Source organism: Lepidochelys kempii, chromosome 9, assembly GCF_965140285.1.
Source record: "Lepidochelys kempii isolate rLepKem1 chromosome 9, rLepKem1.hap1, whole genome shotgun sequence".
NCBI classification, from domain to species: Eukaryota; Metazoa; Chordata; order Testudines; family Cheloniidae; genus Lepidochelys; species Lepidochelys kempii.
Genome location: NC_136388.1, coordinates 2391571 through 2403941, shown reverse-complemented (window position 1 = coordinate 2403941; position 12371 = coordinate 2391571). Strand labels below are relative to the sequence as shown.

Here is a 12371-nt window from a genome sequence, read left to right as displayed (position 1 = left end):
AGAGACTAACTTCCTCTGGGCTCAGGTCAGTGGGTTGTGTGGATCTAATTGTTCATGTAAATAATAACCATTCCTAGCTCTTGTCAAGAGCAGATCTCAAAGCGCTTTACCAAGGAGGTCGGTATCATTCTCTCCAGTTTACAGAAGGGGAAACTGAGGCACCGAGCGGTCAAATGGCTTGCGTAAGCTCATCCAGCAGGCCAGTGCTGAGACTAGAACGCAGGTCTCAAGTGTCCCAGTCCCAGACACCTTCTCCTGGGCCACAGTGTCACACTAGGGAGGGAGCTCGTAGCATGGAGAGTATCAAAGGCATTGAACTGTTCTCAACTCCTTTGATTATCCACTAGGGCAGGAGTTTTGAAACTCTTGTTTTTGTGGCCCAGTTGAAGAAAATTGTTGATACCAGCGACGCAGCGGAGCTGGGATGAGGGGTTTGGGGTGTGGGAGGGTCTTAGGGCTTGAGCAGGGGATTGGGGTGTGGGGGTGAGGGCTGCGGGGTGGAGCCGGGAATGAGGGGTTCAGGGTGCGGGATGGGGCTCTGGCTGGGGCATGGGGTTGGGGTGCGGAAGGGGTCAGGTCTCTGAGCTGGGGGTGCAGGCTCTCGGCTGGGGCTGAGGGCTGTGGGCTGCAGCAGAGGGCTCCGGATTTGGGGGTGGCTCAGGATTGGGGCAGGGGGTTGGGGTGTGGCAGGGACTCAGGGCTCTCGGCTGGGGGTGCAGGCTCTGAGGTGGGGTCGGGGACAGAGTGTTTGGGATGCAGGGTATGGGGAGGGTGCTCAGGGCTGGGGCAGGGGATTGGGGCACGGGGTTCGGACACGGGCTTACCTCCGGAAGGTCCTGGTGAGCAGCGGAGCTGGGGTGCAGAGGAAGGCTTCCCGCCTGTCCTGGCACTGCAGACCACACTGGGCCCCAGAAACATCCAGAAGCATGTCTGGCTCCTAGGAGGAGGCACGCAGGCGGCTCTGCGTGGCTCTCGCTCACAGGCATCGCTCCCCACCCCCGCACTCAGTTTGTGGGGGCGCTGCGCAGTGCGGGAATGGGTAGGGACTAGCCGGCCTTAGCCGAAAAGCACAGCCGACGGCATTTTAACAGCCCGGTGGGGGGCTGGCCCGAGGTGCCGCGACCCAGCGCCTTCCATTCCGTGACCCAGGACTGGGGCAGGACCCAGAGTTTGCAAAGCACCGCACGTAGGTGACACTAGTCGATAGACTTTCTACGATTATCTAGTCAAGTGCTTCTCCGTTCTCTCACAGCTGGGTGAGAGCTGGTTCACCCACGACGCCTGCACTGAGCACTGCACCTGCAACAGCAATAACAACATCACCTGCACAGGCTGGGCGTGTGGACCGCTAGAGATCTGCGGTGTTCAGGACGGGGAGCTGGGCTGTTACCCCACTGGTGAGTCCTCCCTGAAAAAGGTTCCACGTGTGAGTTCAGTAATCAGAGGCTTCTGGTCCAGAAGGACTTTTTCCAGATACTTTATCCCTTATGTGATGGCACAGGAAGGAGCTGACGGCTGATTCTTGCCAGTGCAAAGAGACAGTCAAAGACAAATCCCCTATCTTGCCATCACGGAGCTCCCTCCCCTGCAGTGGGAGTGGAGCTGGCATAGACCTTTGCAGGATCACTGGAGTTTGACCTGAGTAGGGAATGCAGAATCAAGCCCCAAATCACCCAATGCCACAAACGCAAACGTTGAACTCAAAGGGGTTGATTTAGGAAAGTACCAATGGGCTGCGGGGGGGAGGCAAATTAAAAACTACCAAGAGTCTAAGTTGCTCTTGCAAAGTACTCGCGCGCAGGGGTAGACACAGGTCATCTGCACGGTGCAGAGAGCCCGCGGGCACATTCACTCTTCTCCGTTTTCTGGCAGAGCTACCAGGTCGCAGGTGTTTTGCATGACAGGCATCTCTGAGAATGACGTGTCTCTGGATGCTGGGTGCTGTTTGGGTACATGTCATGTGCTCTGTGTTTCTAGAATCACATTTCTCACACGTGGCCATCTGCAGTCTAAAAAAGAGCTTCCGAGGGTTATCCTATAGAACTTTTCATAGAACAGCATGAACAGCCTCTCAACGTGAATGTCTTTGTGTCTTTTTCCAGTAGATGCCTCGACGACTTCAAGTCCAACTACAGTAGGCACCAGTCCATCAGGTAAGGTGGATCTCTCAGTGCTTCCTCAATCTCCTGGACATTTCCTGGTGGGCTGTGAACTCGGTGGCTGGGTGCAGATGAGGTTCCAAAGAACGTAACATCTGGGAGGCAGAACGGTTCATTTTGGAGAAGGGTCCCCAGTTCCCACCATGTATGTTACTGAACCTCACGCTGGGTTCCTGGCCCTCACCAACCAATGCTGTGATCATCTCGTTAGAGTCTACAACAGTGCAAGGAACAAGCCCTGCTTCGGAGACCACTCCGCCCCACACAATAAGCAGCACAGGTTAATCTGCTAGGAGACTGTGGCTGAGACTAAATCCTTCTCTCTACTCACCGAGGAGGACTGGGGGTGGAGTTGGGGGGCAGGTGGTAAAGACACGTTCCGTCTGTTTATCGTGAGGCGTTTTAAGAGCTATTACGTTTTGAGATTGCGCTCAGTGTTTGTCGAATCACATTTCTCCTGATCACATGATCATTTAAAGTCCAAGAGGAAACTGTTCAAGAGTCGTCCTAGTCTACTCCTCACAGAACAGAGTGACCAACCTCTTCATGTTATTTCCTTTGTATATTTTGCCAGGAAACTCCCCGACCACAGCAACTCCAACGACAGCAGAGCCCTGTCAGACAGGTAACGTGGGTTCCTCTGTGTTGGACAAAGCTCCTCCCCATTCACATGTGGGGTGAGAAATTGGTGCCTGACTGCAGATTACGTTCCCACCCTAATAGCTGTTTGAAAACTCCACATTTATGTTTTAGGAAGGCAAGTCCAACAGTAATGCTGACCAGTCCCCCAGGTAGAGTTATTCCATCGGTGCGACCCAAAACCTTTTCACCTTACAAATGGTAAAGCAGCTGGTAGCTCTAGCCAAGTGTGGAACTAGTGCAGGTTTGTCTAAGCCTTTGAGTCTTGCTGGAGGACAACCTGGGGATTGCCCTAGTGCTCGGGGTCAGAGCGGACAGAGCAAACTCTTGCGAACTCTTCTCAGAGGCACTTAACCACATCTTATATGCTTCCGTTTACTACGTCTCTTCTGGGTTTGGCTCCAACTTAGAACCAAAGCCTTAGCGTTAGAGCTGAGATTCAACGTAGACCAAGAGTGCTCTTCTTTAACAATGAATTTTTGGTTCTGTGTCCTCCATTTCTAGGTAACAGAGTTTGAAAAATCCATGAGATATTTCCAGTGGGTTTCACGCAACCACAATGCTATTGTCAGTTTCCTAGGTGTTCAGAAATCACATTGCTGGGCATAGCCGAGGAACATGAACACTGTATTGGTTGTAAAAGGAAGTGGTCACTTCTGGTGAAAGCAGGATACAGGGAGTCACGTCATCTCGTTATTATTCCGTGGGATGCCACTGACTTGCAGTGGAGCCTTGTGCTCGTCACTTAGCTTCTCAAGTGGCGAAATGGGTTGCGATACATGGGAGCTTCCTCTCTCGAGATCTGCACTGCCAGAAATTCATATGACCTGACGGTGACCACTCCTGCTTCTTCCCGAGGCCCACTCCCCCTGTGAGAGCAGGGTTCAGATCTTGTCCCCGATCAGAAGGGAAAATGAGTTTGGAAGGTCTCAGCCTAGTTTCCGCATCACCAGATCAAGACCCACGTCAGGGAGGACGACTTCCCTGAGTTTCCAGGGAACCTCGCAGATGTCTTCCAGTTACAGCACAATGGCATTTAGGGATGGGGCAGCTTGCCTGCCTCCTCCCCACTCTGTTCCCGGTCGATGCTGTTTCTGTGAGCTCTGAAGTGGCGTGAGCAGGAAGTGCGCACCAACATGAAGTGCTCGGTGGAGCGCAGGTGACAGGGGTGCAGTTACGTGGGAGGGATTTGCAGGGGATAAATCCACGTTTCTTCCTTTTAAGGCCGTGCCACCTGCAGTGCCTCAGGGGACCCGCATTACTACACGTTTGATGGCAGAGTTCACCATTTCATGGGAAACTGCACTTACACCCTCTCCAAAGTGTGCAACGGCTCCAGGGGGCTTCCACCCTTTGACGTGTCCACCACCAATGAGCACAGGGGCTCCAATACCAAAGTTTCCTATGTAAAGTCGGTGCACGTGGATGTCTATGGAACTCAGATTTCCTTGCTGAAGAACAGGAAAGTGACTGTAAGTGAAATGTTATTGAAAAGGAGTATTTTAATCATCTGACATGCTTAAACTGAGACCTGCAAAAATTGAGACATTTGATTGGACGTAAAGGTCACATGGTGAGTTTCTGTTTTCTCATTGGTTGGGTGTGCTTCTTAGAATGAGGCTTCCCCGGAGAATACTCAGGATTGGCAGTTGAAAATGGCTTTCTGTGAACTTTCTGTCAGATTTCCTCCAAATTCCCAGTGTGAATGAGAACATTCCTGCCAGTGAACTCGTTGGCTAGACTATTCACGGGCGATTCCCTGGGAATTATGGGGGTACCTAGTCGTGACCAGACTTTCCCAACGTGTTATTCAGGTGAATGGCACCAGAAGGAACCTGCCCGTGGTGATTGAAAACAAGATCAAGGTCCAGATCAGCGGGCGCTACGTGCTTTTGGAAACTGATTTTGGTCTCTGGGTCAGATTTGACGGCAATCACTATGTGGAGGTCTCAGTGTCCGGTTGTTACAAGGGCCAGCTCTGTGGCCTGTGTGGTGAGTATCCCTGTTCTTGAGTACCGTCAAGTCATACGATCAGAAGATTTTCAGTGAATCATGCAGTTTGGGGATTGGTTGGTTTTTTTGTCCCGTGTTCTGTTTATCCCAGAATAATCTAGTCTGTCTTGTGTGGACTGCGATGTCGGGCACTGGACTGAAGGAACCATCATTGTCCGGGTACCTGGCAAATGTAACTTACAAGAAATCTGGTTACCCAGGCGTTAACTCTCGTGTCAGAAATGACAACTACAGATGTCATTTTTAACAGGAGAGGAATCTCACATTCAACACATTCATAAGCTGCAGTCTAAATATTATCGCAGTCCTACCCTGGATGCCTCTGGTCCAGGTCCCCTCGTATCTTTTTTCTCTTATTTGCATTGAAGCATGTCTGTCCCTCTTTGATTGGGGCTTTTCGGCCTAATCTGTGCTTTTCATTTCTTTCAACTTGGAAATGAGAATAAAACTTTCAGGCCCTTCTTGTGGGTCAGGATAGATTTCCAAGTCCCTGTTTAGGAGCCGTCCTGAGCTTTTCTGCTGTGCTCTCTTGTTCCTTGCACTCGCAGAAGCATACTGTCTCCGCACTGTCGTAGTCACAGTCCGAGCACAGGCAAAGGCTTCTCTGATCACTGAGCCTTCTTTTTAGAGCTGTTTTTAGTTGTCCAGCTGCAGTAGAAGGTGGGTCTGCTGCAAGACAAAGCATTAGAAAATGGTCCTCTGGGGACCAGTGCTGAAGTAGCCGAGAAGATGGAGTAGATAACCCAGTGTATGTCCTTTTCATGTTTAATCTCCACAATTCTTTGGTATTCTTTGTCAAGCGTAACCAAATGTTGGGTGCCGTGCAGGATACAAATCGCAGCGAGCCCTTGAGAGTCCAGCAAGACGGAATAGAGCAGATGCCAGAGAGAGGTCAGAGACATGTATTTGATGCATGTAAGAGACCCAGTTCTGATCTAGTGACACAGCAAAGGAGACTCCAGGTTAACACACGTGGGTGATGAGTGAGAAACTCCGCTCTGAAGCAAGCAGAGACCAGTTAGATTGCCAGGAGACAAGCCTGGCAATACTTGAAGCTCAGCAGGTTCAACAGGGGTGTGTCAGGGCTGCTTCCCTCCTGAGCACCCACTGTGGCTATGAGAAAAGGAGGACTTGTGGCACCTTAGAGACTAACAAATTTATTTGACCATAAGCTTTCGTGAGTTACAGCTCACTTCATCGGATGCATACAGCGGCAAATACAGTGGGTAGATTTTATATACACAGAGAACATGAAACAATGGGTGTTACCATACAGACTGTAACGAGAGTGGTCAGATAAGGTGAGCTATTACCAGCACGAGAGCGGGGGCATGGGGGAACCTTATGTAGTGCTAATCAAGGTCGGCCATTTCCAGCTGTTGACAAGAACGTGTGAGTAACAGTGGGGGGGTGAAGGGTGGGAATAAACAAGGGGAAATAGTTTTACTTTGTGTAATGACACATCCATTCCCAGTCTTTATTCAAGCCTAAGTTAACTGTATCCAGTTTGCAAATTAATTGCAATTCAGCAGTCTCTCGTTGGAGTCTGTTTCTGAAGTTTTTTTGTTGAAGTATGGCCACTTTTAGGTGTATAATCGAGTGACCAAAGAGATTGAAGTGTTCTCCCACTGGTTTTTGAATGTTATAATTCTTGACCTCTGATTTGTGTCCATTTATTCTTTTACGTAGAGACTGTCCGGTTTGGCCAATGTACATGGCCGAGGGGCATTGCTGGCACATATCACATTGGTAGATGTGCAGGTGAACGAGCCTCTGATAGTGTGGCTGATGTGATTAGGCCCTGTGATGGTGTCCCCCGAATAGATATGTGGACACAGTTGGCAACGGGCTTTGCTGCAAGGGTAGGTTCCTGGGTTTGTGTTTTTGTTGTGTGGTGTGTAGTTGCTGGTGAGTATTTGCTTCAGGTTGGGGGGCTGTCTGTAAGCAAGGACTGGCCTGTCTCCCAAGATCTGTGAGAGTGATGGGTCATCCTTCAGCATAGGTTGTAGATCCTTGATGATGTGTTGGAGAGGCTTTAGTTGGGGGCTGAAGGTGATGGCGAGTAGCGTTCTGTTATTTTCTTTGTTGGTCCTGTCCTGTAGTAGGCAACTTCTGGGTACTCTTCTGGCTCTCTCAATCTGTTTCTTCACTTCAGCAGGTGGGTATTGTAGTTGTAAGAACGCTTGATAGAGATCTTGTAGGTGTTTGTCTGAGGGGTTGGAGCAAATGCGGTTGTATTATAGGGCTTGGCTGTAGATGATGGATCATGTGGTGTGGTCTCGATGAAAGCTGGAGGCATGTAGGTAAGCATAGCGGTCAGTAGGTTTCTGGTATAGGATAGTGTTGATGTGACCATCCCTTATTAGCACCGTAGTGTCCAGGAAGTGGATCTCTTGTGTGGACTGGTCCAGGCTGAGGTTGATGGTGGGATGGAAATTGTTGAAATCATGGTGGAATTCCTCAAGGGCTTCTTTTCCGTGGGTCCAGATGATGAAGATGTCATCAATGTAGCACAAGTAGAGTAGGGGCCTTAGGGGACGAGAGCTGAGGAAGTGTTGTTCTAAGTCAGCCATAAAATGTTGGCATACTGTGCGGCCATGTGGGTACCCATAGCAGTGCCGCTGATTTGAAGGTATACATTGTCCCCAAATGTGGAATAGTTATGGGTGAGGACAAAGTCACAAAGATCAGCCACCAGGTTTGCCGTGACGTTATCGGGGATCCTGTTCCTGACGGCCTGTAGTCCATCTTTGTGTGGAATGTTGGTGTAGAGGGCTTCTACATCCATAGTGGCCAGGATGGTGTTATCAGGAAGATCACCGATGGATTGTAGTTTCCTCAGGAAGTCAGTGGTGTCTCGAAGATAGCTGGGAGTGCTGGTAGGGAGTCTACATAGCGAGACAATCCTGCTGTCAGGGTGCCAATGCCTGAGATGATGGGGCGTCAGGGATTTCCAGGTTTATGGATCTTGGGTAGCAGACAGAATACCCCTGGTCGGAGTTCTCGGGGTGTGTCTCTGCGGATTTGTTCTTGTGCTTTTTCAGGGAGTTTCTTGAGCAGATGGTGTAGTTTGTGGCTATGCGCACCCCCGTCTGGGGCTAGTTTTTAAAAAGAAACAGTGCAAAGCTGAGGTCCCTTCCAACCCTGATATTCTGTGATTCTATGATTCTTCTTCCACATCCGGGGCTCTCCTTCTGTGCCCATCTGCTCCTGGGGAAACTACTGTTCCCAGTCCTTCACAGCTGGAGCTCAGCCTTCTTGCTTTGGCTTCCTTCTCCTGTCAGCCTCTCCCTGTTCTGAGGGAGAAGGCAGTTGGCTGGAAGAGAGAGGAGCCCTGCCCTGCTCTGCACTACAGGACTCCCAGGCTCGGTCCCTTACAGGGGCAGCGTCCTGGGTTTTCCCATCCAACTACTCATTCCCTAGGACCTCTTCCTCGCTTCTGGCTTAGGCCATTTCCTTTGCCTTTGTTCCTTCCTGTATTCCTGGAACGGGGTCTTCTGGCTGCCTCTAGGCTTAAAGGGCCAATGGACCCCGATACGTGGAATAACAGTCCGGAAGCCCAGATGCTTATCAGAGGCTCATCCACATTTCTCTGGGATGAAAACTGAGCTTTGAAAATTGGACTGCTCGAGTTTAAGGCCAGCAGGGACCACACATCATCTACTCTCACCTCCTGTAGGTCAGGGGCCACCAACGCCACCCAGCCACCTGCACAGAATTAAATTACCTGGAATTAAACACCTGGAATTAAATTGTAAGAGTAGGTTGTGTTGTGAGTTTTCTGGTTCTCCCTGGATCTGGATGGACTGGAAATTCCCCATGGGATGACGTCTCCTTGAGTGTTACCCCCAGGGCTTCTAAGCCTCGGAAATGATAGAATTTGAGTGTAAGGGTGCGGGTTAGTTCTCATTGTATTGTCACCCATTTACCCGAGTCACCGTGTGATCTGACACAATCGGAACGCCAAACCATTTGCTCCAAACTCACAGACCCCTACCATTTAATCTCCCATGGAATCTTCCTCAGCTGTGAGCAGTGCGGTGTCTGAGCCGCGTAGGGAGCAGTTCGTACTCCTTCCCGGAGTGGACACTGGTGCACATACACGCTAGCCGGTTCATTAAAATGTGATTGACAACCACACGCTAGTGTGCATTGTGGAGTTGTGAATTTCAAGTAATCTACACGGTTTTCATTTTGGATAGGTAATTACAACGGCGATGCAAAGGATGACAACCTAAAGCCGAATGGCAGCATTGCAGGAGATTCCACGGAGCTTGGAGAGAGCTGGCTGGTGGCAGAGAATAACACCATGTACGTACAGCAGGACGCTAATCAGGGGTCTTTGCTACAAAAGCTCTAGGAAAGCGTGCTGCCTACTCAGCCGCAGGGCGCCCATCCAGGGGTCCACCACCTCGGCTCCTCCTGGGGCTGAGCACAACCATCCTCTCCCGTACACCCAAGAGCCCCCTCCCCAGCTGAGCATAAGCAGGCGGTGAGTGGCTGGCCTGCTACCATCTGCCTTCGCAGGTCTGCTGTCCCCGAGTCCAGGAAGACCTGCTGGTGGGTGGGAGGTCACTTGCTGTCCCAGTCAGGAGCCGGACCGATCCACTGGTTCCCGCAGCAGTGTGTTCCACCCCTCATTCAACTCCGTCTGAGTCGTGGAGCACCCCAAGGTGCCCAGTGCGGGAATGGGAGCCCCCTCCTGTGGTGGGGGAGGTGGGGGCAGAACGCAGCCTTTCAGGGAGCCTGGAGTCCGCTCTGTGGCTGGGCAGACGTGGAATCGTCCTGTCCAGATCTGGCCCGGGGAGATAAAGAAACATTCATCAGAAACTTTTCTCTCTCTTGCCAGATGCTCCCCTGACCAAGTGCTGGTCTGTGACCCCCAGCTGGAGAGCGAAGCGAGGGAGGACACAGCTTGTGGCATGATCACCGACCCGACAGGTACGATGCCCGTGGCTGAGCCCTGGGCGAGCTGATTGAAATCACTCCCAATGACAGCCTGCCCTTGCCTCCGTCCCGACCTCGCTCCGTGGGGCCTCGGCCCCGAGTCCCCAGGGACATGTGTATGGCCCCCAGTGCGAAAAGCTGAACTAGAAGCCCCAGGAGTTGCCCTGAGTTACCTGCTCGGACTGGATCTTGCACTGAGATGGCACCAGGATGTGACGATTATTTGGGCATTGCACTTCAAGGGCCTCGTTCTGCCGCTCCTGCCCGCACAGAGCTCCCATTAACTTGCACTCTGCTGCAGCAGAGACATAGTGTGGTGGACCCCACTGCCCCGCTTTCTTACAGGGGTATCTGAAGTGCTTTAGGCCTTCCCTCCTCCGGAAACAGTAACTACCAGGGCGTTGCTAGCTCTCTATCAAGAACAAAGATGTCCGCTTTGAGTGACGTTGTACTTACCCTGCAAATGGTAGAGACAGGCCTAAGCCAAACTGAGCCAAATCTCATCAGTGTTTGGGTGTATTCAGCTCCAGGTTTGGTCTGGCTGAGTCTAGCGAGCTGGTCAGCCTACACTGGCCAGGGAGCACTGACTCCTTGCCATGACAGGGGATGGTTTGTGGCACCGCTCGGCTTCTTCCATCTTCCCTTCTGTGATTCTGTTTCTTTCCTGACTTAACATAGGTATCTTCAAGGACTGTCACGCCAAAGTGGCTCCAGAGAATTTCTTGGAAAACTGTGTTTACGACTTGTGTCACACTAAGGAGCCGACAGTGTCCTTATGCAATGGGCTGCAGGCTTATGCAGAGTCGTGCACAAATGCTGGGATCTGCAGAGAATGGAGAAATAATACTTTGTGCCGTGAGTGTTGTAATTGATCTCTATTAAGTTCTGGAATTCAACTTTCATCATGCAAGAAGCTCTTCAAATTAGAGCTTCCTCTATTCCCTGACGGCATGCACTTTCCTCTTCTGTCATGCTTTGAGGGTGGTCTCTCCGTTCTCTTGCCCTGAGTCTGGTCCAGTTCTACACTGGATCCTGCCAGGTTAGGTATAATATTCAGACTGAATCTGATCTAGCCTCACAAAGCATCTAAGTATTAATTTGTCCGAATTTAGTGCTGGTAAAATAAGAGCGCCTGAGAGGTTGAAATGCTCTGTTTATCCAAAGAGCGTCTCCAGTCTGGGGAGCTGCCGTGGAAGAAACAGTAGCCGCGATTGGAGTGAAACTCCCCACAGTCCCTTCTCTTTGTAATTGTTAGGAAGGAATGTTAGGTCCTTGTGAAAGGTACTAGCCTGGCAGTTTTAGAGGAAGAGGGTCTGTGTCTTTGCTCACGTCCATTGGTGCGAATCAGCAGTAGCCACTGAAGTCCATGGAGGTACTCCAGTGTAAAGCTGGAGTCAGCCAAGGAGAATCAGGGCCACCATTGCTCCATTAGCCCATAGAACAGCTGCTGCCCAGGAAGCAGCAGGGCGACCTTCCCCCACCTTGTGTGCACGGGCTGCATGAGCTCTGTTCTGGAGAGGTCCTATCGAGGCAATAAGCGGTCCCCATTGGAAGGGCCTGCTTGGAACCGAGCCATGTGCCAGAAAACTCAGGATGCTGTCTCTGACGGCCCCCATCACCAGCTGCTTCAGAGGAAGGTGCAAAAAACTCTGCAGTAGGAAGACTTGGGGCATTGTGCCCCCACTAAAGTCTCCTCCTTATCCCTAAATTGTGCGTATGATTTCTTCTGTATATTAGAGCAGCACCTATGGACCCCAGCTGAGATGGGGGCCCATTGCTCGGGGTACTGTCTAAGCAACAGAGGACAGCCCCTGCTCCGAAGCCCCATTCCACTCTGTCTAGGCAAGACAGGCGCAGGCTGCGGGAGGGAGTAAGACACAAGCAGAGTGAGCAGGGGTCTGGATTGCACAGAGCAGTCACCATATGCAGAGCATTCTAACCACCCTTTGCTGTCCTGGAACAAAGAGGGGAAGTTTCAAGAGAATTGCTTTGGGATCTTTTCCTTTCAGTGATGTGGGTTTTTCTTCTCACTTGCAGCAATCTCCTGTCCGGGAGGAAGCCATTACAATAGCTGTGGGAGCAGGTGTCCTTCCACCTGTGTGACTCCCTCTGCGTTTAGCCCTTGTAGCTCCTTACCAGTGGAAGGCTGTTTCTGTAACGAAGGCTACGTTCTGAGTGGAGACACCTGTGTGCCGGAGAGCAGCTGCGGTTGTGTGGATGAAAACAACCACTATCATCAGGCAAGTTATCCTGAGCATCTTGAAACTGATTGAAAGAATTTGGGGTTTGTTCTCTGTCACTGTAACTAGTAACAATTAATACAGATTCACTTCATCTGATTTTAGATCAGTGGGTTCTGTGGATGTATTTGTTCATGTAAATAATAACAATTCCTAGCTTTTACTGTATAAAGCACTTTTCAAGATCAGGTCTCAAAGCACTTTTGAAAGGAGGTCAATTTTGTGTAACAGATGGGGAAACTGAGGCACAGAGTGATCAAGTGATTTGTTTAAGATCAACCAGCAACAGAGCCAAGACTGGAACCTATGTCTCAGGAGGCCTGGGCCTGGGTACCATCTCCTCGGCCACACTGTCTCTCTTTGGAGGCACTTA

At 50.8% G+C, this 12371-nt stretch overlaps 1 protein-coding gene across 1 annotated transcript in view; it reads left to right on the top strand.

Moving 5' to 3' along the window:
- Positions 1-173: 173 nt before the first annotated feature.
- LOC144930861 (zonadhesin-like) overlaps positions 174-12371 on the top strand; it is a 31900-nt gene continuing 19702 nt past the window's right edge. Inside the window, exons 1-10 of the mRNA XM_078854319.1 lie at positions 174-182; positions 1253-1397; positions 2103-2153; positions 2734-2784; positions 4023-4270; positions 4613-4790; positions 9014-9122; positions 9661-9752; positions 10437-10613; positions 11796-11998. Of these exons, the coding sequence (XP_078710445.1) occupies positions 174-182; positions 1253-1397; positions 2103-2153; positions 2734-2784; positions 4023-4270; positions 4613-4790; positions 9014-9122; positions 9661-9752; positions 10437-10613; positions 11796-11998 (1263 nt within the window). The remainder of the gene's footprint in view (positions 183-1252; positions 1398-2102; positions 2154-2733; positions 2785-4022; positions 4271-4612; positions 4791-9013; positions 9123-9660; positions 9753-10436; positions 10614-11795; positions 11999-12371) is intronic.